The sequence below is a fragment of the Musa acuminata genome, chromosome BXJ3-9 (genome assembly GCF_036884655.1).
Source record: "Musa acuminata AAA Group cultivar baxijiao chromosome BXJ3-9, Cavendish_Baxijiao_AAA, whole genome shotgun sequence".
Lineage (NCBI taxonomy): Eukaryota > Viridiplantae > Streptophyta > Magnoliopsida > Zingiberales > Musaceae > Musa > Musa acuminata.
The window spans coordinates 44,107,293-44,131,041 of record NC_088357.1 but is presented as its reverse complement, the minus strand read 5'-3'; the positions used below and the strand labels follow the sequence as shown (position 1 = coordinate 44,131,041).

General features: G+C 41.8%; 3 protein-coding genes across 6 annotated transcripts; 1 reads left to right on the top strand and 2 right to left on the bottom strand.

Annotated features, from left to right (window-relative positions):
- Positions 1-5,025: 5,025 nt before the first annotated feature.
- LOC135649732 (seipin-2-like) lies at positions 5,026-11,303 on the bottom strand. Of its 4 annotated transcripts, none has more exons than XR_010501379.1 (3): positions 10,158-11,303; positions 8,181-8,802; positions 5,026-5,475 (listed from the first exon to the last, which is right to left on the bottom strand). XR_010501379.1 is itself a non-coding variant. In XM_065168439.1 (3 exons), the coding sequence occupies exons 1-3, from the start codon at positions 11,229-11,231 to the stop codon at positions 8,950-8,952; spliced, it is 1,230 nt and encodes a 409-aa protein (XP_065024511.1). In that variant the 5' UTR covers positions 11,232-11,303; the 3' UTR covers positions 8,904-8,949. The 4 variants fall into 4 exon arrangements, 2 of the variants coding, with proteins under 2 accessions (XP_065024510.1, XP_065024511.1); XR_010501380.1 differs by having other exon boundaries at positions 5,026-5,327; XM_065168439.1 differs by lacking the exons at positions 5,026-5,475; positions 8,181-8,802 and adding exons at positions 8,904-9,046; positions 9,154-9,212.
- Positions 11,304-14,687: 3,384 nt separating this feature from the next.
- On the top strand, positions 14,688-15,795 carry LOC135649362 (MYB31 transcription factor31-like). Its single transcript, XM_065167632.1, has 2 exons — positions 14,688-15,050; positions 15,123-15,795. Exons 1-2 carry the CDS (start codon positions 14,788-14,790, stop codon positions 15,448-15,450), a joined length of 591 nt encoding a protein of 196 aa, XP_065023704.1. The 5' UTR covers positions 14,688-14,787; the 3' UTR covers positions 15,451-15,795.
- Positions 15,796-18,891: 3,096 nt separating this feature from the next.
- On the bottom strand, positions 18,892-22,830 carry LOC135649361 (leucine-rich repeat receptor-like kinase protein FLORAL ORGAN NUMBER1). Its single transcript, XM_065167631.1, has 2 exons — positions 20,049-22,830; positions 18,892-19,608 (listed from the first exon to the last, which is right to left on the bottom strand). The coding sequence occupies exons 1-2, from the start codon at positions 22,660-22,662 to the stop codon at positions 19,241-19,243; spliced, it is 2,982 nt and encodes a 993-aa protein (XP_065023703.1). The 5' UTR covers positions 22,663-22,830; the 3' UTR covers positions 18,892-19,240.
- Positions 22,831-23,749: the final 919 nt, after the last annotated feature.

Sequence of the window (23,749 nt, the reverse complement as noted above, 5' to 3'; positions counted from 1 at the left end):
TGTCTTCTAACTTACTAAGCTCCCTTAAGCGAATATGAGCTCTGAAGTAGTCCAACTCTTCGGTCGCTCTGATCACACATCTGTATGATCAAGTCTCATAATGAGACTCACCGGTACTTGACTCAGAATTCTCCTTAAATAGTACATAACCCTCATATGCTGATGATAAAGACTTATATCCAATGCAAAATTCGATGCACACACGGAAGACCCACCTCTGCGATACTATGACATTCACTCCTTAAATCTATAACTCTTCTTATTGTCATGTTATTCACCGAAGTGGAGCTTCTAGTAGCTCCTGATTATACCTTTATATGATTTAGTCTCTCACAAGACCTCTCTCATTTGTATTATATTGCCTCGAACTATTCCATCATGATCCGCTGCACGATGTCGTCTCCTGGTGACATCTCCACTACATTTTGATCTTTGTGGGTTGAACTCGAACTATGATTTCTCAATGTGTAGCCTTTACCAATATATTACATTGCCTCCATCATCTCCGATTGTGTTCGCTCCTTTAGCAATTGACCTTTGTCTACCCGCTCTCGGATCACACCCAGATGAAGCATAGCTTTAGGATAGTCTATCGCCTAGCAGTTTCTAAAAGCCAATGACTTCATTGTAATTGGTGCATCATTGTCTGGATCTTGGGCCTTTGCCCCCTAGCACAATCTCCGCTATGCATCGCTTGCTTCGCGACATCTCGAATGATAGCACTATGGCATATTCTTTAAGAGTACTTGTCTTTGCATCCTTTGCCTCATGTCAAGACCTTCTGACCCAAACTTTGCCTTCGCAAGTTGAGTCAACTTAGTTCCTCCATAAAATATTTTGTTGAGATAAAGTATATGTGCCTCGAAGCTCCCTTCGATTTTGACATCATACAGGTTGAGTCCACTCTATCAGAATGAGGGACCCATGGAACGACATGATCTCGTTCTTTCCTCTACAAGAGTTCATATCCTTGAACTTTATCCGAGGAAAGCTTTGTGCCTTTACTTCATGTTTCATTTTCTATGTCGACTCCCTTCATATGGCTTAAGCACTTCACTAAGTTTCACCTAAGTTACTCTGCTCCTCGGTTTGCATTGAGTTGATGGTAGCCTTTATGCCCATCATTCTATAGATCAACCCTCTGTTGATCTCCACATCGACTCTAAGTGTGCCTTCGTTTAGTGTTATCTTGGGTCACTCTCTCACTTGATCTTACAATGCGTCCACCAACACATTATCTCATGCAAGATCATACAATAACTCCTCGTTACACACTCGATCTATTGAACTTTATGGAGTTGTTGTCTTAAGGTATCCCTCCTTAACATATGTGATCTATTGCATATGATTCTCCCTATGGAGAATCGGGACTTATCCCTCTTGGATATTTGTTCTGTTGGAACAACTTCTTTCTTTGCATCCTTCCCTCTAGAAGTTTATGAGACCAACATCCCCTTAGACTACTCCATCTTGCTGAACAAATTGTGCACTGTTCTGTCCTCGTGAACGCACTTATTAGATTATGATTCTTCACAAATACAGGCTCCACTGCATCCCTTAAGGCCTATTAGTTTGCTAAACTCATTATAAACTTCAGCCTCCTACTGATGTATCATTCTCATGCTAAAGAGAAAGTTTCAATGCTCCATAGCGTCGAGTTTTGATCACCTTGGGATGGCCACAAATAGTCTATCCTTCACATACAAAATCTTGCATAAGTATCGAATTATTCGAGTTAGCAATTTACCTCTCCTATATGAGCTTTGCATAACTCTTTTGGTCACTAAGCAACCTATACCACCTTGTATAGTCTCATCCTTTACCAAGCGCCCTATTTGCCTTGAGCATGGTCAAGTTTAGTTGCCAACATTGAGCCATAGCTCAAACTCAACCATTTTAACATTTGTGCACTATGCGTTCTTCCCAACTTGCTTGTCCTCGTAGTGCCTCTCATGCGGATTAGCTATTCCTATGAATGTCAATCTTGAATATCCGCTCCTTTGACTGACTCCTTTACTTACATCTCAACACCCGTTTCTCTCAAACAGTTATGTGTGTTGGTTGCCCTCATCACAGCCTCGCTAGGTCCCTTATGTTTGTTAGGAACGAGTCGACACTAAGAGGGGGGAGGGGGGGGGGGGGGGGGGGGTTGAATTAGTGCAGCGGTAAAAATTACGTCGATTCGAAAATCTTCATACGTTAAAACCAATTTCGGAAAGATACTTGAGATCGAAAACGTACGAAAGAGCGTGGTGGATGTAAAGCAAGTAAGTTTGCAGTAAAGATAAATTGCACAAATAGAAATGCAAACCGAGTTTTATAGTGGTTCAGTCGTCATGACCTACATCCACTCCACCGATTCCTCTTCCGTCGAGGCCACTATCATCCACTATCGATCTTCCTTTAATAGGTGAAGATCAACCTCCTTCTTACACTCCTCTTCTCATTTTCACATGTTTAGGAGACAACCTTTAAAAGCACTCACTCCTAAACAGAATTCTAAACTTAGACTAGAGGAGGGGATTTCTCAAGTGATTGTAACAATATTTTCTCACTTTAAAACTCTCTGTGCTTGTATATCTTAATCAGGGATGAGAGAGGTATTTATAAGCTTCAAGTTGATTCAAACTTGGAGCCTAAAAACATCTCATCCCGGGTTTTCTAGGTATAGGCGGTACCATCGCCAGTGTCAGTCTGACACTGGGCGATACCATCGCCTGACAGAGCTCGGAGACCGAGCTCTGGTGGTACCACCACTGGCAGCATTTGCTGTCGGCGATACCACCGCCTAGACCACTTGGGAGACTGAGTCTCCCAAGTAGTGCCACCGTCGGCCAGGCTTTCAACATCCTGGTTGGGCCTTGAATCCGACCCAAACCAACCCAACTTCGGGCCCAATTGGCCCCTAACAGAGTTGATGAGATTACCTCTCAATCCTAACTCCAATTATGTACTAATTACGTTTCCTAAGACATATTCTAAGCATTCTAGTTCTGGTATGTCAATTGCTCTTCCGGCAAGCTTCCAGCGATCTTCCTGCGAACTTTCGACGAACTCCCAGCAATGTTCCGGAGGACTCTCGGCAAGCTCTTGGACTTCACGATGATCTTCTTGGCGAGTTCCGACGAGCTTCTTTGGCAAGCTCCTGGACTTCTCGGTTAGTTCAGGCAGAACTTTCGACGAACGTCCGGACTTCCGACGAACTCTCGAACTCCCAACGAAATCACGTTCTTGACTCTGGGACTTCATTTTGCTTTATGTCTTGCTATCGTAGTTATTCCTGCACACATAAAAGCACACTTCGATCTAAACAATTATTACTAAGCATGAATCATGTTGTCCGGCATGTCATTGGTCCATCGACACTTCGTCTGATTTTTTGACGCATCATGCTTTCTTGTGGCCAGTTGACATCCGCAACTCCGATATCCTTGGCACAATATCTGCTCTTCTTAGCCCGATGCTCGAAACCGTGGACCAAAGCCTTTTGTCGATATGTCGATGGATCCTTCGGTGTGACATCCAATCTTCTGACATGTTTCTCCAACCCAACATGATTCTTCCTACTTAAATGTCTCTCCTTGATCGAAGTATCTTGTATCACTTAAAACGCAGATCAAATCATAAACATTTATCAATTGGTTTCATCATCAAAATACAAGATTCAACAATGTTTGCATACCAAGTGTTTCTAAGTGTGCTTGTCCTGCTCTAATATCATCTATCACGGACTTAACCTTCCCAAAACCTCTTATAGTCTCTTAAGGACCTACGAGAGAGAAGATGGGTTAAAAAAATATTTAACTCGGGATCCACAAGCAACCATTTAGTAAATACTTGAAAAACATAGACTTTGTAAGCTCTGAATGGTTATGCAATAAAGGGTCCAAGGTGGTCCGTCATAACCAAAAGTCTTCATAAGTGCCCACAAGACACTACTGCAGAATAATACAGTGAACCAATCCTAAACACTACTTTAAAGGTCCATCTAGTTATGTGTCACTCGGGTAGCTCCGAAATACCATGTTGGCTAACACTTCGTATCACTCTACAGAGCTAAAAACCTCCCAAAATGATTGCTTGGATGATATGTTTCTGAAAGTTCTGCTTCTGCATGATGATTGCACATCGCCTGCGTTTACAATCGTAAACCTAAAACGACCATAAAAGCTAATCAAAATGGGACTAAAAGGCACAGACACATAAGCATTATATCGAACACCTTGTTTACTACTTTGCTCGTAATGTAATGTATGAATCGGTATAGGCTCCGATGGCATAGGTTTTTATGTATCGAACATCCTATTCATCGGATCGGTCAATATCATCCGTACTATACCAAACAGTATTGTAAACATCAGTTCAAATTTTTATTCTTGATTAAGTAAAAGATGAGTTCACAAGAGTTTATTTTTTAGAAAAGAACAACACAAACATTCATTATTATTAGACAGAGCAGTTGATCTAGTAATTGAGGAGAACTTGGACAAAGCAGTTGATCAAGTAATATATGCAAGCTCATGAGTTGCATCATTGTTCTCCCTGTATACGTGATTCTATAACATTTGCATTCTGAGCTAGATATAGACAGTCGTTTCTCAAACAATGGGGATTGTGCTTCTACTTCTTTACTGTTACTTTTAGAATTGAGACTAGAAGGTTGTTTGGACATTGTGATAATTCTTGTTCCTTTCATGTAACCAGGACCAGTGAGATCTAAATATCCCATCTCAATAAATATGTTTATGTAAGTGAACATGCATTTATTTTCTTCTAGTTTTGCAATTTCTATAATCCTTTTTGTGTTGACCTAAATTTTCTTCCAACATAAATGAGCTCCTCTCCTTCACTCCCCACCCCCATTTTTCCTCCAATTTCATCCTTCACTTTCCTCTACCTATGATCAGACTTGCTCAAATTGATGGAGTTGAAGCTTGAAACAATGAACATATGTATCTCTAAATCAAATAAATGCAAAAACTTTCAGTATCATAACTTGTAGTCAAAAGGCAACACTTTAACATGTAAAGAAACATGCAAAAATCTCTCAGCCATTGAAGATGAATATCTAATTCTACCATTTGACAGCTTAAGTGACCATTTAAATTACAGTTACAAAAAGACCCACAACATTACAAGCTTAGATGTGTGAAAAGTCTACTTGTGGTGGCTCAAACAGAAGGGAGCAAGATATCATCACATGATTAATGAAAGGGAAGACAGTCAGCAAGCCTGTTACGTAGATCTTGTTGTACTCCTTTACCACTAAGAAGACTTGTGGATGACTACTTTGTGGCCTTTCCGACCTGCAAATGATACCATGCCACCTGCGGTGCGAAGAAAACACTGCAGCATCTCCTTAACTGGATTTGTACAATGCATGACAGCCTACTAGAAAATTTCAGAAAAGTATTGTGCAAATTAATGATGTAAACATGATATTAGTTGTTTCGGTGAAGTAGTATGCCACTCTGCCTGCAACGACAGGATGATAAATTTTACATAAAGTGATACTAGCACAAGATTCAGCAATTTTACAATGCAAATGAATGTGTTATAACCTACTAATATGCAACATCAATGATGTAAAGATATTACACCTGCAACAAGTAAAAGGATGACAAAATTTACATAAAGAGATGCTTGCACAACAGATTGTTAAGCAAATTTCAGAATACAAGTCTGATGTGTGTTACAACCTAGTATAAAACTTCAGAAGACTATAATGCAAATTTAACGATGTAAACATGTTACTGAAAGTTGTTCATTCAAAGCAGCATTGCCTGCAACAAGTAAGAGGATGATAAATTTTACATGAAGAGATGCTTGTACAATAGATGGTTCAGCAAATATAGAATGCAAATGCAACATGTGTTATATCCTACTATGAAAATTAGAAAAAACCTTATGCAAAGTCAATGATGTAAACATGTTACTGAGAATTGTTCACTAGAACTAGTATCACCATCAATAAGTAACAAGATGAAAAATCTTACATGAAGCTATGTTTGCACAAGACATAATTCAGCAATTTTAGAATGCAAATGCAGTTTGTGTTTCAACCTACTATGAAAATTCAGAAACACATTATGCAAAGTCAATAATGTAACCATGTTGAAAGTTATTCACCGAAAGTAGTATTACCTGCAACAAGTAACAGGATGATATATTTTACATGAAGAGATGCTTGGACAATAGATGGTCCAGCAATTTCAGGATGCAAGTGCAATGTGTGATATTACTAAGAAAACCATTATGCCAAGTCAATGATGTAAACATGTTATTGAAACTTGTTCACTGATGTAGAATCATCTTCCTCCCCCCTCGCCTACTTCACCATACTCCTCTCTAGCCAGATCCATAACAATCGCACAAGTGCATACCAAGACACAATACATCCAGCCATACTGGTACTGTACGGGTTCACCAAAGATTGACATTGGTATCAGACCAAGATTTGAAATCTTGGTTACTGATCTATATGCAACCAGGTTAACACATTCATAAATGTGGGCATTTGCAAAGAAATTTGTCTATAATAAAATATCATCAAGCCTTGCAAAGTTTACCTGAGTGATAGACTAGATGGTCAAACACCTCCAGATGCATAAATGTACAAAACAACTTCTAAAAATGAAATGTATCAAGATCCATTACATATATGAAAAGGTTATTGTTATTCTAGGTATAGTGTTTGAAACACTAAACTTGATCCAGCCCTTTTGACACCATGACAATTAATTGCAATTGGAATGGTAGAGAAGTTGAAACTCAAGTATGCTATACTAATATGAATATCAAGATACCATATTCTCAATTTATATCATGTTTTAGATTAGAGATATCAATGTGTCACCTTAAAGGGCAAGATGAACTGAAAAGGAAAAGTACTTACCATGTGAGTCCTAACACTCAACACATCTAACCATCTAACTCACCTAAATCTATCCTAACCAGACACAACAGGGGCTTTAATTGGCCATCAACATTGTCCTAAATAGCCTAGAATAATCGATTGGAGATTGTAGGAAGAATTAGAAAATGATCAAAATTATACTTATTCAAATTTATATCAAAGAAAGTTTTAGTCATAAGCCTCATCCACATGAAAAGCCCATATGGATGATCAAATCATTAAATAAACCAGTCCCATGACCAACCAGGACACAGACTGGGCAATTTCACCTGGTTAGGTTTGGTACAGCCTATACTACCTGGTAAGTTCATTGTATCAGGCATAGTGGGTAATAAGCAGACCAATATCAGATTGTCCTAAATGGTAATTTTATCAATGGTTACCACTCTTTCTTTCTCTCTCCCACACATGCTCTCTTTCTTCCCTCCACCAAGCTGTCTCACTACTGCCACCTCCTCCTCCTCTCTTCTTCCTTCAATTTGGTCCGAGCAATAACAATTGTATCGAGTGATGATAAGTTGGGTTCGTACTGATGCCATAACAGTTCGGCTACCAACTGGTACCGGCACTACCCTTGTTTGGGGCCTAAATAAGGTTGACTGGACTAAGAAACATAAAAATATCAGGGTCACTTTTAAAAGGATTTTAACTTAGATACAAATTTCTAGCCAGTTTACAGTCATCTTAAATTAGGAGATTCAGGCATTATTATACCTATAGATAGACATGCTCATAAACATTTAAGGCTCATTCTCATGCTTGTTATCTCTTTTTTCATGCAATAAAGTGCTGATCTATTAGTACAGTCTTTTAGTTCATATCTTGAAAGGTTTCTTCTCCATGTCCAATTGGTGAAAGTGTTTGTTAAAGGCAACACTTGAGCATACCATTAAATCTACTAGGCAACAGCTTCATTTGTTTGAGGTATATATTTTAATGTATTATTGTCAACAAATGAAAGGTAACTCAATAAATTGCTGTCTCATTCTTGCCTCACTTGTTAAATACTTATAACAACATAAATAGAAAGACCCTGTTCAATATATTCATGCGGTTGTTACTTAGTCGCCAATCAACAGGATTAGTTAACCTACAAACACCTTAAATTTGCACACATAAGTATTCTTCAATTCAATATATTTGTATAACACTAGATTCTTGTCCTTCTCAACAGAAGTACTTTGTTAAATTGTTCAGAAAATAAAATTTATAATACAAAACATATTTCATGTTTCTATTGTGCCTCAGAAATTGGAAAACATACCGGATGCCACTGACTGATCAAAAGTGTTGAACAAACTCAAAGTGTACATCATGACTATTATCAGATGAAATCTGAAGATAACCATTATATCCAGCAGCCATAAAAGTCACAATAAATCCAGCAGAAAGATTATTACTCTCACAATTATGCATATAAAGTTCGCGTACTATGGTCTCCTAGGAGTACCACCATTAGATCTTCCCCTGGGAAATATAACAGGTCTGCAACATACAAGAAGAATCAGCAACTGCATGATAAATAACATCATACTGGTCCAGATGAAGACAGTCTTCCTCCAGTTCCATATCATCCTCTTAAAGAAAGGAAGCTCAACCTCAAGTTTCATAGATGCAGAATAAATTTCAGGGATACCAGCACCAGGCCTAAACTCTGCTCTCTGCTCTAGTGTGACCCTTACGCATATGGTTGGTTTAGTTCCTTCAATAAGGCCTCTCATTCTTAAACTCAGAACCTGTGTTTCAGAAGAATAGCCTGCTAATAGAAACATGGATTTAAGGAAAGTCTCTACGAAGCGAATGTGAGAGCTCTTGAAGCGAAGTATGCATGGTTGACGTGAACTGGATGTGATGTTGCCATTTATAGTTAGAAGTTCCACCCTGACCTGTACCAAAAAAATCACATGAAGGTGTTAAACACATTAGAACATTAACCATGTGAAAAGATTAGGTTCAAGCTCCACTGCAAATGGAAACTATAAACTGGCCTGATCTAAGCAGTGTAACAAGGTCCAACCTTTAGTGAATCAATGTCATATGAATGTGATCAGGTCAATATAAATTATAATGACCAAGCACATCGAGTTGCAGAAAGGAGGAAGCAAGAGTTCCACAAAACTACCAGAATTCCTAACAAAATCTCACAGTTCAAGTTTGTGAAGACATAAAATGTGGAAAACATTGCAAAAGACAAACTGAAAAATAAAATAGGAAAAGATAAACAGCACTTATGGCACCTTTTATGACAAGCATATAGCTGATTTCTCTCTTTTACCTTCCTTTTAATTGCTTGGCACTGGAGGAGATAATGCCAACTATATCAATGTAACATTCAGATGTGGCAAAATATATCATAAAAGAATATAACATCAAACATTTTAAGCATGTATAGAGGAATGTAATACGCTTCATACTGACCAACAGATCATACATTTAAGAAAAAACAAATCACTTAAACTAATAACAAAATTACTATCGAGTGCATCTACACTAGAGAGCATTCTAGTCTTAGCTTTCAAAGAGCTCAATGCAATTTCTAAGAACATATAGTAAATTATAAGTCCAAACTACCACCATAAATTCCAGATTTATAGTATCAGAAAAGAAAAATCAAATGGGAAGTATGAGATTTAAATTTACACAATTCTGAATGAGAGGGTGCACTTTTAAGTGGGTGCCTAAACAAGTACTTTATTGGGTCCTATCTCAAGGAGTAAATTCAATTTACTAAACAGGCCTGAATTTGACCAAGCGCTGCCTATATTATACCTCACTTTGACCCAAAGTCTAGAGTTGTACAAGTTCATATATCCACATTTAAACCAACTTTCCAAGGAGTGTTTAGATCTCAGAAAATGCCTTGATTCAAGTAAACTAATCAAGCGATACTAAGAGTGTTTTGGATTTTAGGGAAGTGAATGGGGTATGGAGCTTCTCTTCCTACATATTTCAGAAATCAGCATCATCAGCACTGCCTCAAAGTCAAAAGTCGCTTCTCTTCTTTTTGGAACTTCACTTCTCATATTCTGCAGTAACCTCATTTTGAACCAAATATAAGCAAGTGGTCATTCCCCTGGGAACTAAATTTCCCGGATTAAATCACATCTTCAAAATGCAGAATTGTCAAAACAATCTAAAAAAGAATATAAAATTAGCTGACATGACATAATGATACATTACGCGAATGTGAAAAAAACATCCAATTTCTGAGACACATGTCTCCATTGTTCAAAATACATACCTGAAAGACCCCAAGATTTCTGTTGTAATCCGATTCTGGCAGAGTCAATGAAATGGTAAGCTGCAGCTTTTGATTTGGAGGCGCCAGCCGCCGAAATTCATGGGTCACAATGCTGAATTCTTTGCTGGAAACCAAGCAACCAACGCAAGGAACAATTGGCACAAGAGCTTCCGGGCTGGTTTTTGTGTAATCAAAACTCAATTCCTCGGTCATCTGTATGGGCTCTTCCACCACCCGCCTCATGATCAGACTCGCTCCTAAGAAAGAGGCTGCCAAAATCCCAAACAACAAGAGACATACATAGAGAGACCAGAAGAACCCCCATGTCAACATCACCACCAATTTCCACGTTTCCCGCTGTCTAATTAATCTTCCGAACATCAACGGGAGAATATTCTCGTACAAACTCTTACATGCTTCCGAAACCCTTGCCTTTGCCCCATCCCTTGCTCGGTAAAGAGTGCCGAGAGGATCTGTGACGCATAAGAAAGAGCACTGAAACAACCAAAAGGTTGTCTTGACGAAGCTGACCAGCAAAGTCATCTGAAAGAAGACAGCTTTGATCACCAGATCAGCTGAAAACTCCAAGATGCACCAGGGCGGCACCGATCCAGAGTCAGCTGCCGCTACCTCGTTATCACGGGCACGGCTCGTCGCTCCGGATTCCCTAGAAACCCCCGGGCGTACATCCCGTCCTCCGGCACTAACCTGATCCGAGGTGATAGCAGAAGAAGCCGGAGTATCCGAACCCAATACCCGTCGCTTCATATCGAGCTCAATCTTCGGCTGCGTGTCGGCGGGGGAATCCAAGTTCGCTTTAGGGGCGGGGTCGGTTCCCTCGGGGGGCGGCTGGCGACGCCGGCGGAGGGTCGATGCTGATGAAGGCAAAACGTCGAGGGGGGTGGAGGCCGATTCAAGGTGGAGAGACGGGGGCAAATCGAAGAAAATTTCGCCGTCGTCGTCAGACTCGATGAAGGAATCAAGGGCGTCGAAGTAGATATCGGAGGCAGAGTCGGCCTCGGCCTTGTCCTCGTCATCCTTGTCGTCGTCGTGGTGGATTTCTCGCAGGTCCATTTAGGGTAGGCAATGGAAGAGAGAGACGAGAGAGAGAGAGGGCCTGCGGGAAGCAATGGCAAGGCGAATTGGCACGACTGCAGTTACGAAAGACGGTTTAAGACGAGCACCGTCTTGCAACCGCCGTTCTCATCCCCTCGATGTGTGCCACGTTGCAAGCCGTGACGAAGCCAATCGGAGGGGGACGTTAACGGCGTTATGGCACCGATTATTTGGAATTTTGTGAATTGTGACACACATTTAAATGATTTTTATTAGGTATTTATCGAGAAAAACCGCATATTAATTTTTTTATCGGATGAAGTCCCATATTCATTTAAATCTAAAAATATTTTTTATAAAAAAAATTAAATTAAATATAAATTAGTGTAATTCGAATATAACTTAATTTAATTTCGACTGTAAGTTGATTAATTTTTATCAAATCAATTTAAATTTGCATGATTAATATTAATTTTTTAAAAAATATAATTAAAAGAATCAAATATAATCTAGTTTAATTTTGAATGTAACTTAATCAATTTTCACTAAATCAACTAAAGATTTCACAGAATAACTTAAAAGATGATTAATATTTCATTTATTTTTAAAAAATTTATGAGACTTAATATCGAAATTAGATTTTTTTTTTAAATAACAGTAAAAGTCTGAAAATATTAGAAAATAAATACCCATTGAATATGGGGATGTCATTCGATAAAAAAAATTAATAATAAAAATATTTTGATAAAATATCATTTTTCTTGGATGAATTCTCAAGGAAAACATCGTTCTCAAGGAAAAAAGCATCTCGAAAAAACATGTATGATGTGGCCATCTTAAAAATAATAATAACTTGCGAAAATGTCCATTTATCCTTCGAAAAAAATAAAAAAAAAATCCAAAAAAACACGTATATAAACGTGGCCATTTTGTAGTTAACTTAGCCAAGAAGCATCTCAACAAAGCGTCCGCGTTGCGACCATTAGGTATGTTGACGAGTCCACGTAGTCTTGAACACATCTAAAGGCATTCCAAACATTAAAGTGGCTTAATCAAATCAAGCTAATTATTTAAATGGCTATCTATGTGTGTATTTTTCTTCAATTTTCTTTAGCTTTCTAAGTGCATTATTATGAAAACTCTAAGATGGATCTTTTTTTTTTTACATTGACTGAAAATTTAAAGTAAATTTCTCCTTGGTGACTTATCCTAATAATTCTGCTCACAAATTTTAACTAAAATAAAATTATTTCATCTTAGATTCACAAACTTTAATTGAAATAAATAATTATCATTATACTAAAAAGTCACAAATTTGTTTATATTTTCCACTTGAATTTATGTTTATAATAATATGCAAATGCAATATGTTAGTATATGTTAAATAAATATTTTGATTTTGATATTGCTTGAGCTCAAATTTTACCTTCTTCAGTTATTATTTATAATAAAATTTAAAAAAAAAATATCAAGCATGTCATAAAGATAAAAGATTAAAAATAAAATTTTATAAAATATGTGACATAGTTCTAAAGATACATACATATAACGGTTAATACCATATCTAATTATTTAATCAACTAAATAAACATTGTATTTAATAATTTTTATAACATATTTTGTTAGGAAAAATTAAATGAGAATTATGATATGCAATTGCGTTTTTTATAAATGCTAAGGACTTACAAGTTGATTACAATGGACATAATGAATAAAATTTTATAATTATAGCATAATATATAATCAGTGTATGCATACTAAGACAAATTAGAAGAATATAACAAAGTTGGTGGAGCTTAGTATATGAATAAAATTATTATTTACCATATAAATAAATATCTTACTTTTTGTACTTTGCTTGCTCTTGAATTCTAGTAGCATTAATTTGATATGATATGTTTCCTCTTCCCCAAATATCATTAAATTTAACTTCAAAATCTAGATAGGTAGAAGCATATCGAATTATTTGGACGCAACATTCAATCACAAGATAAATGATTTGACAAAAAATAATAATAAATGAGTAATTATGTGGGTCCTTATCGATCTCTTAAAGGAAAGATATCTTGTGAGGAGGACATGCCTCACATGGGAGACTCCCTACCTATATGTCATATATGGGGTTGTACAGTGCACAATTAATCATCCAAATAAGGTAAGTTAGCTATCAAAGATTTCTTTAATGGAGTCTATATCAGACAAGTAACCAAACTATTCAATTATATTTATATTTGTTGTTGTGTCGATATTATTGATGGGTAGTGACAACTTTATTTAATTCGAAAGATACGAGACCGTTGAGGCCGTGAGAAGTCACATGAGAAGATTGAAATGGAAAGAGACTCTAAATGACAGCCCCCAAGGTGTTGCTCGCTCATCAAAAGCGGGTTTGTTATCGTCTCGAGGTGCACTTATATTTCGTTGAGATCTCTATACTAGTGGTCAGCATTAAGAGAATATTTATAACCCGATCTCTTCGATGATAAAGTTAGTAAAGTGGTGATAGTAATAGAAATAGTGCCTCTCTAAACTTTAGGGTTAGGCTTTTATACCGAAGCGACCGATGAAGAGTGATCGGTCATTGGTCGGGGAACCCTTCATATTGTCGATAGGCTCATTTATGTCGATGGTTAGTAAGCACGTCTCTCTAAGGGTTACATCAGGAAAAAATAACTATAAGAGTATTGTTTGTTAAGATTAGAGTTTGTTTGGGATAAATAAGAGACGTCCCTGATATTAGATGTCTGGAAAAAAGGATTGGGTCACAACACTTGAGATTAATATTCTTTACAATCGAATATGTGAGCCATCCTAAAATCATGATTAATAAGTCACTTACGACTAATGACTCAAAAAAAAGAAATAATTAAGAGATTAAGCTTCTCGGAGATTAATGTTCCATATGATTGGCTCATGTGGCCCCTAGGGATCCGGATAGACAGGGGCTATAATGGGGGGTGAGGGCGAGATGTGAGCTCTCGCGTGCATCACTAAGATATTCACTCTATTTATTCCATATCAATTATTTGTATCATATAAATTGCTTGACATCAAAAGACTTGGAGGAAAGATCGGTAGTATTACACGTTGAATACATTCCCCTTAAAGCATCCACCTCTATCTATTTTTTTTATATTTTTTATCACTGATTTTAGCATTAGACAAACCATCTCATATGGATACCTATATTAGTATCCCATCAAATTAAATTAATCTGAATATATACTTCTCAATCTCATATTATTATTTTAAACTAACTTCGCATTAATAATTAATTCTCTTTTATATTTTGCCAATACTATGAATGCATATTCCAATGACATTATATGTATTCTTATACAAAATATATGCACATTACATGAGTGAGATGTAAAAGTCAAAGTCAAACTCCTCTATGTATTTATACCTTCCTGTTTCACTTTCTCCCTTCCCCAACTCCCCACCCTCCCCTTCCACACACACACCCCCCCACCTCCCCCCCCCGCGGGCCGCCCCTCCTCTTCCTCTTACACACAACACCCAAACTCTAGTTGCGGCCAAGAGGTTGAAGTCAGGAGAAGACCATCGGAGGGTCATGGGAAGGTCTCCGTGCTGCGAGAGAGCGCACACCAACAAGGGAGCGTGGACCAAGGAGGAAGACGACCGCCTCATCGCCTACATCGGAGCCCACGGCGAGGGCTGCTGGCGCTCGCTCCCCAAGGCCGCTGGTCTTCTCCGCTGCGGCAAGAGCTGCCGCCTCCGGTGGATCAACTACCTTCGGCCCGACCTCAAGCGTGGAAACTTCACCGAGGAGGAAGACGAGCTCATCATCAAGCTCCACAGCCTTCTCGGTAACAAGTAAGTGCGACTCTCCTCAGCTCTGACGCCATGCAGCGGAGGCTGACTGCCTGTTGCCTTCACATGGAACAGATGGTCTCTGATCGCCGGAAAGTTACCTGGGAGAACGGACAACGAGATCAAGAACTACTGGAACACGCACATCAGGAAGAAGCTGCTGAGCATGGGGGTGGATCCTGCCACCCACCGGCCGATCCACGACAGCGCCGCGACCATAACCGCCGTCTCCGTCGGGAGAACAGAGGAGAAGGCTGCTGGTTTTGGACGTGAGCAGGAGAGGAGCGGCGAGGAGGAGACATCGGCACGGCGGCAGCACCATCGACCACCGAAGTGTCCAGACCTCAACTTGGAGCTTTGCATAAGCCCTCCGTTCCAACAATCTCGTTTGCACCCCATCTAAGAGGAGAGCTCTGTGCTTTGTGTCAGCTGCAGCGGAGCAAGGAATAAGTGGTGCAAGTACTGGAAACAGCTTAAGAAGGAAAACAAATGGAGAGAAGATGCTGTGTCTTAAGAAGCTCTGTTGTAATCTTTCTCCATCTGGAGTACTGCTCTGTTTGTAAACCATTTCTATCTTGTAAATGCTTTAATCCGAGGGATTGCCAGTAAGCAAATGAAGACCAAAAATACAAGGAAAGAGAAATCAAACATCGTCATTGTCAAACCACTGTACTCCTCCTATATTTGGGATCTAACTAGTTAAGCAAGGGATCTTGTTGTGTCCAAATGGGGTTGCCCTGGCCCAATCCTTTGGTGCATGTGACTCTATGGATAAGAGAGAAGAGGAGAAGCTGGATGGTGAGAAGGGTAGGTGACCAAATTGAGGAGCTGAGGGAGACATCCATGTGGGAGGCTTCATCCTTGATGCTTTCATTTGTTAGCTGTGAGGAAGAGCCAACAGCTAAAAGACCTCTACCACAGACAAATACAATGTCGAAAGCACCAAAAATCCTCCATTTCTCCTCAAGGAACATGAGGTTGTCCATGTCTTTTTCTTGCTGCTTCTGTCCGGAAGGGTCCCATGAGGATCAGAAGAAACCAAGTCAGGGAGGTGAGATGTTATTTAAAAGAGAAGGAATCCTCACTGGTCTTTTGCAGGATTCCCACCCATGATAGATGGGATCATCCTCGATGGACCACCACAAGAAAGAAAGATCCACAGTGAACACTATTGTAAACAACACAGCCAGTAGAAATCCTGGTGTCTTTATTCAGCTGGATCATGAATTCATGAAAGACAATGCTGACATCTATCTGTTGTTGTCTTAGCTTATGTCTGATTGCAACTTAATAATAATACACTTTAATAAATTAGAGACAAGGATGAGAGTGGACCAATGATCTTTCATTGGAAGAACTCACTGATAATCTCAATAATATATATTTTTGTACTTGTTTATCACTGATAATCTCAATAATATCTTACATGTAAATCATCTCAAAGTGATTTTTTTTTTTTTTGCTGACATGAAAGCTCCAGGTGACTAAGTTCATTGCAATGATTCACATGGATGATTCAGGATGACTGTCAAGACAGCAACTCCAGAGTCCCAAACTGAAAGAGCAACACAGAAGAAATTGGAAGGTCCTTTTCCCAAGCCCACCTAACTCTCACTTTGTCAACATGTTAGGTGGGATGAAGATGACTCTCACATATGTTGTCTGCAAACATCTGCTCCACAGATAACTATCTATCCTCAATTATCTTCTTTTTCAAGTATTTCTGTGTCCACTGTTCATATTATATCATTATCTCCTATAAGAAGTCCATCAATAATTAATGCTGTGCATGCATGGCATGTTAGTAGGGCTCATATCATATTAATTTGTTCTATGGCCTAAAGTAACACTTCAACATCATGATCCCAAAATGTACCAAGTGTTTCTACTTGTTAGATCTAGCTAGCTTCATTTAAGCAAGTGCTAGATGACCAAACTGTCAAGCTAAACTGTTAACACACTGAATTATTGTCACAATATTGAGGTTAATTGTACTGTAACATTTCTGACAACCACAGCTTCTGAGGTTGTTCAGAATTCCAACATCTTTGGACCACTTTGAATTATTGTCTAAATCTTGAAAACTCCAAGACTTTTTTTTTTTAATCCAACATATTTGACATCTTGGCTAATTTAAAAAGAAATTTTATTTTAGACTTGTGATCTACATCTACATCAGGCATCCAAAATATTAGTCAAATTGTGGAATATCTAAATTACTTGTCTTAAGTTCATGATTCAAAATCTCATCCAATAAATTTTAAATTTTAAAGAAGTATATTGGTCTAGTAGATAATAATTTTATCAAATAATTATTTAGGCGACCTAAACTGCTTACATCATTTATCTTTTAAAAAAACATGACTTTAAACTTTGATCTGAAATTTGGTATCTATGATATGGTAACTTTTGTGAAATGGCATTTACCAGAGGCTAATCCCTGTGAATGAAGATTGAACAACAACACTATTAGCATACTGTTAGTAATCTACAGTATCAATCTATATGATCTGTGGCTCTTAAAAGTTGTTGGCTGTCTTATTATTGTGTGCTATAAACTGGGCCATGCTACTACAGCGTTTTAGCAAGATTGATAGAGAAAGCTGAGATCCACTCCCACATGATTTGGCTGGACTTGAGAACATGGATTGTTCACTGGATTTCTAAGCCATGAATTATTCTTCCCTGATAGCTTTCAAGATGATAACGTTAGTCTTCCAAATCTTGATACAAATTATGACTTTTGGAGTTGCTTTTTGTATACACTTCATCTTGATGCAAATGATGACTTTTGGAGTAGCCTTGAGCTTCAACATCTGTGAGTCACAAAGATGCCTTTCCATGAGCTGCATATGGCAATGTTTGTCATCATGAAAAGTGGGAGCAACTCAAGAGATGCTTCTGATTTGGTGTGGTAGATTAATGGGGTGTGGATGCCATAAGCTTTCTACTTAATCTCTAATATAAACAAGGATCCCACCACTAGTGGCCACAAATGCTGCACCTAATTTTGGCTTCTTTGAAAGCAGCCCTCTTTTCATATGATTCCCTGCACACCAAATCCAATTTTGATGACATGATTATTCTTTCCCTTCAAACCAAATACAATTGTCAAGTGGTGCTCCAAAGCTTTGTTTCAATTATGCCTAATGAAACCAGAAGTTCTTCAGAAGTCCACACAACAAGTACTAATGTTACAACTCTTTTGGATTGATGAATCTTTCTTTATCATTTAGGATTGTACAAAGTATCTTTTTAGTTGAAATTAAGAGCATTAAAATCTTCATTTTTAATCTCAAGTAAAATTTTTAAAGTCCTTTTTTTATCTCTCATTACATTAGTAATACTATCTCTCCTTATCTAACCATATAACCACAGTCGTTTTTCTAACATATTCAAACCATTTTATGTGATTTTTCATTTTATTTTTAAAGTTAGAACTATGTCTAAATGTTCATAAATAAAAACTTTTTTATTTCTAATTCTCTATTAACTCCTTATATTCAACCAACCTTACATCTCCTGAATAAAAGATCTATAGATGAAACATTCCATGCATTCTTTAAATTAAATCTAACCCTTCTAATAATCAGACATATTTTACAGTCAAAGACAGTCATCATAAGTTAAAACTTGTTGTACACTAATATGATTTAGAAGTTTGTTATGATGATAAAAAAAACACTAAAGACAATTTATCTAATTTATTATATATATTATTTAAATAAATTCATGTTGATAGTTATCTTTGATTTAGAGTGTTTTGGATTTAGAAGGACATGTAGGCCATGTTAAATTTTTGTGATAACAAATATGCTACTTTCAAACTCTGCAAGGATGGATATGTAAAAACCCATCAATAGAAATATGAATATTTTCATTTACCAAAACCCTGAATTAACATTTTCCAGCACATAAATATGCATGTAATTGTTTTATCATGCATAGCAAAATTTAAATTCATCATTCATATACACATGACTCCATAATACCATTCTAATGTCTGTCAACTTTCAAGTAGCACAATTAGTACTAGTAGTAGTAGTAGTAGTAGTATAAGCTGAAAGCGTGTGAGTTCAACCTAAGTTGCAGCTCTGTAGCATGTAGGAAGAGGGGGAGTTATGTGCAGCAGAACAAAACCCCATGCAGTACCTTATTAACAGTGAGCTTTACTGCTACCTGAGGAGGATGATTCACAGGCTGAGGAGATCGGTGGGTGGTGGTGGCGGCGGTGGTGATTTCGGATTGGAGAGCATGTGCACCACCTCCCTCATGGTGGGCCGCGCCGTGCTCTGCTCCTCCACGCAGAGCATCGCCACCTTGAACAAGTTGGTGATCAGGTCCAGCGGGGTCGACGTCAGCCTCTTGTCGGCAATCAAGAGGATGGCCGCGGAATCAGTGGTTTCGGCCGCCTCCAACACCGTCTTGCGGACCCAGCGGACGATGTCGACGCCGTCGCCGAACCCGCCCACCGGCCGCCGCCCGGTGATCAGCTCCAGGAGCACCACGCCGAAGCTGTACACGTCGCTCTTCTCGTCCACACGCAGCGTGTATGCGTACTCTATCACCAAAGTTGTAAGCAGTAGTTTTAGTTCTAACGCAAGTATCCGTGCTCTATGCCAACTAAGACAATTGAACTAAGCCAGACCAGCTGTTATCCGAGCCCCAGGGTTTCTGCCTCGCCACCCTCGGTGGATTTAGACTTGGGAAGAATACCCCTCACCATCAATCCAATCCCGTGGAAGAATGGATAGAGTCCGTACTCTGACTCGTAATAACTCCAAGTACTCTGTTGGTCCATCCTTAATAATATGTCCAAAATCTATCATGCAGCAAGCACACACTTGTCTTCTACCTCGTTGACCTCTGCCACCCATGCTCTCACATATATCCAACCAATGGGACCCGCACCCCAATCGCCACTCACAGAGAACAACACGACAAAAAGAGGAAGAATTTACCAAATCGTGTTACTAGATGATGGTAGTTTGGTAATTTTACCTGGGGCGATGTAGCCATAGGAGCCGGCGATGGAGGAGACGCACTCAGAGGCGCCGGGATGGTGCAGGAACTTGGCGAGGCCGAAGTCGGCGACGTGCGCCTCGAAGTTGGAGTCGAGGAGGATGTTGTTGGACTTGACATCGCGGTGGAGGATGAGCGGGGAGCAGTCGTGGTGGAGGTAGCAGAGACCCCTGGCCGCCTCCGCCGCGATGCGCCACCTCGCCTCCCACCCGAGGTGCGCCCCCTTGCTCCCGTGCAGCATCTCCCCCAGGCTGCCGCCAGGCATGTACTCGTACAGCAGCAGGTTCGTCTCCCGGTTCGACACGAAGCCCAGCAGGCGCACGATGTTGCGGTGCCGGATCCTCCCCAGGGTCGTCACCTCCGCCGTGAACCCGCGATCGTGCTCCGCCCCCGCCCCCCGCCCCACCAGCCGCTTGATTGCCACCTCCGTCCCGCACGCCATGCTTCCCCGGTACACGATCCCCGCCCCGCCCTTTCCGATCACGTTGTCGTCCTTCAGGCACTCCATCACGTCCTCCACCGTGAAGTCCAGCCGCTGGAACGCTGTCATCTTCCACGCCTTCGACCGCCCCTTCCTCTCCCTCCACAGCCTCCAACCCTTCGCCGCCGCAGCGGCCAGCGGCACCCCAGCCGCAGCCGCGAGCCCTGCCAGCGGTAGCGCCCTCTTCGCGTCCCACCGCCGCTGCCGCGGGTGTCCCTCGCCGGAGCTCCCGTCACCGCCGCCATCTGCGCCACACGGGTAGCGGACATGCAGCGGCGGTCCACAGAGTCCTGGGTTCCCCACGAACCAGCTCTCGTTGAACACCAGGAACTGGCCCTGCGCCGGAATAACGCCGGCGAGGCGGTTGTATGAGAGATCGAAGATGGTGAGGCTCCGCATCCGCTGCATCTCCGGCGGGATCACGCCGGAAATCTGGTTTCTCGAGAGGTTGAGGGTGTTCAGGATCTGCAGCGCCGGGATCCGCACCGGTATCGCGCCTGTCAAGTTGTTCCGGCTGAGATCGATCATCACTAACGAAGAGCAGCGGGTGAGATCGACGGGAATGTCGCCAGAGAGGCTGTTCCCACTCAGATTGAGCTTGGACAGCTGCTTCAGCTGGCCGATCTCGGGTGGGATCGCACCGGAGATCTGATTCGAGTCGAGAGCAAGATTCTGGAGCGCGGGGAGGCTGCCGATTGCCGGTGGGATCGAGCCGGTAATCAAGTTGTTGGACAGAGCGAGCATGCCGAGCTTATTGCCAGCAATCACCGGCGGTAGATCTCCGGAGAGGAAGTTTTCGCTGAGCTCGAGCATGTCGTTCGAGGGCAGATCGAAGAGCCCGGCGGGGATCGACCCGTTCAAGAAGTTCTTCGCGAGTCGAACCCGAGTCAGCGACTTGCACTCACCTAGCTTCTCCGGAATCGGACCGAAGAAGCCGTTCTCCATCAGAACCAGTGTCTCGAGACGCCCGCTGGCGCAGAGATCGGGGGGAATCGTCCCGGTGATCCGATTCGACGCCACGTCCAGCTTGAGGAGCCGACCGTTCCGACCCAGCGATTCCGGGAGCTGCATGGTGAAGTTGTTCTCCCACAGCTCGAGAACCTCGAGATTCGGGAGTTCCGCGACGAACGGCGGGATGGCGCCCCGGATGTGGTTGCGGAAGAGGCTCAACAGCTTGAGCTCCTTCAGCTCAGCGAAGCTCTCTGGTACTTCGCCCGTCAGCTCGTTGATGGAGAGGTCCAGAGATTCCAACATGCTGAGTCCGCCGAGCTCCGGCGGGATGGAGCCGGAGAGCCGGTTGATCTGGAGAAAGAGTGTGTCGAGATGCTTCAAGCTGCCGAGGCTCGCCGGAATTGGGCCGGAGAGACCGCATCCCGCCATGTCGAGCCGGACTAACGACGACAACATCCCCAACTCCGGCGGTATCCCACCCACGTACATATTGTAGTACCCGATGTACATCTCCTTCAGCTTGGAGAGCCGGCTGAGGCTGGCGGGGACTCGGCCGGTGAGGGCGTTGCCATTGAGACCGAGGTACTCGAGGTTCTTGATGTCAGAGTATTCCTTCGGGATCGTCCCGTTGAAATAGTTGCCACCGAGGTGGAGGTACCGGAGGCGCGGGGCCGCCGCCAGGCCCAGCGGGAGCCGGCCGGAGAAGTTGTTGTTGTAGGCGTCGATGACCTCCAGCGTCGGGAACCCGCCGGGTCCGACGTGGGGAAACGCGCCGCTGAAGTTGTTGTTCGAGACGTTGAGCAGGCGGAGGGAGGGGAGCGCAGCTAGCTCCATCGGGAGAGGGCCAACGACGCCGGAGCAGGACACAGTTAGGTTGACGAGGCCGCTGAGGATGCCGATCTCCGGCGGTAGCGTGCCGTTGAGCTGGACGCCAGTGAAGTTGAGCGCGACGACGCGGGAGTTTTCGTCACAGGCGACGCCGGAGAAGGAGCAGTAGTCCGCGGATGCGGGGTCCCAGTTGCCGAGGGCGGAGCTACCGGGCGCCACCAGGGCAGCCTTCAGCTTAATCAAAGCTTCGAGATCTGCATCGCCATCTGAAGTAGCCAAGAAGAAGAGGAAGGCAACGGAGAAGAGTACGAGTAGGCTCAGGTGTGCCTTCATTCTCCTCCCTCTCTTCGCTTTGGTTTGTTCTCTGTGTTTCTGCTATCCGTAGCAGACGATAAAAGGAGGGAGCATACGAGCCCGAAGGGAATAAGGCATCAGCTGGGTTGCGTTACTGGCCACGGAATCAGAAGAAAGGAGGGAGTGAGGAAAGCACCAAGGGAGACGGAGGGGGTGTGCGTGAGAGACAGAAATAGGCGAGAGAGTGGTCGCTTGCATGACTGCATCTAATGATGCGTAAGGTGACACCGGCCGTCTGCGGAGGTGACAGTACAGTGGCGCCAGGTGACGGAGCTGACGGCCGTTAGTAACAGCGAGTGAACGAACCCCTGAGTGGGGCACGTAGGCGGTTAAGCGAGACGGAGCGGGACGCCGTTACGGTGACGTTCGGCCCGTGACGGGGTGTGTCAGGGAGTCGTGTCCACCGAGCTGTGCGAGAGAGAGAGCGAGAGTTGATGGACGTACGGGGTGGTGTCGTCTGGTCTCTGACGCGGTCTACTCTCTCACGGTACCTTTGACGGCGTGAGCTAGCTTCCGCCATGAACTGACAGACGGCATGATTTTAGCTGCTGCGCAGTTACTCGCTCCCTCCCTCCCTTTTTTCTTTTTTATATGTTCTTTAATACTTACCTGTCTCTTTATGTGATTGCAGGTTGATGGGATCCATAGGGGATAAGGTGAGATAGATCGAACTCGATTACATGAACGTACCTAAAAGTAAAATATCTTAATAATTATCGGAAAATATTTTTCGTATTCGGACATTATGAAAACATTATATATGAACTGATGAATTTTACAAAATAACACTTTTATCTTTTTTCTCTCTCTTTGCCTGCAGAGGATTGCATGGAGTTTGTAAACCGAGGTGGATTTGCTTTCCCTTCCCTCTTTGGTATGGGAGAAACCTGAGGGGGGTGGGGAGAGGGCCGAGAGAGATGGAGAGAGAGAAAAAAGAAGAGAAGCATCGCCTCGCTTTCTTCCATCTTTCTGATTCGCCTTTTTCTCCGGCATCGAGGACACGGGAAAAAGGCTTCCTTTCTACGTTCCTCGAGTGGGTTCTCCTCTCCACGCCACGCAAACAACC

Excerpts from the sequence above, each read along its gene's own strand:
- LOC135649362 (XM_065167632.1), top strand. The coding sequence starts at position 14,788 with ATGGGAAGGTCTCCGTGCTGCGAGAGAGCGCACACCAACAAGGGAGCG. Across the intron at positions 15,051-15,122 it reads CACAGCCTTCTCGGTAACAA|ATGGTCTCTGATCGCCGGAA; the intron begins GTAAGTGCGACT and ends CACATGGAACAG.
- LOC135649732 (XM_065168438.1), bottom strand. The coding sequence starts at position 11,231 with ATGGACCTGCGAGAAATCCACCACGACGACGACAAGGATGACGAGGAC. Across the intron at positions 8,803-10,157 it reads GAAATCTTGGGGTCTTTCAG|GTCAGGGTGGAACTTCTAAC; the intron begins GTATGTATTTTG and ends TTTTTGGTACAG.
- LOC135649361 (XM_065167631.1), bottom strand. The coding sequence starts at position 22,662 with ATGAAGGCACACCTGAGCCTACTCGTACTCTTCTCCGTTGCCTTCCTC. Across the intron at positions 19,609-20,048 it reads CTATGGCTACATCGCCCCAG|AGTACGCATACACGCTGCGT; the intron begins GTAAAATTACCA and ends CTTTGGTGATAG.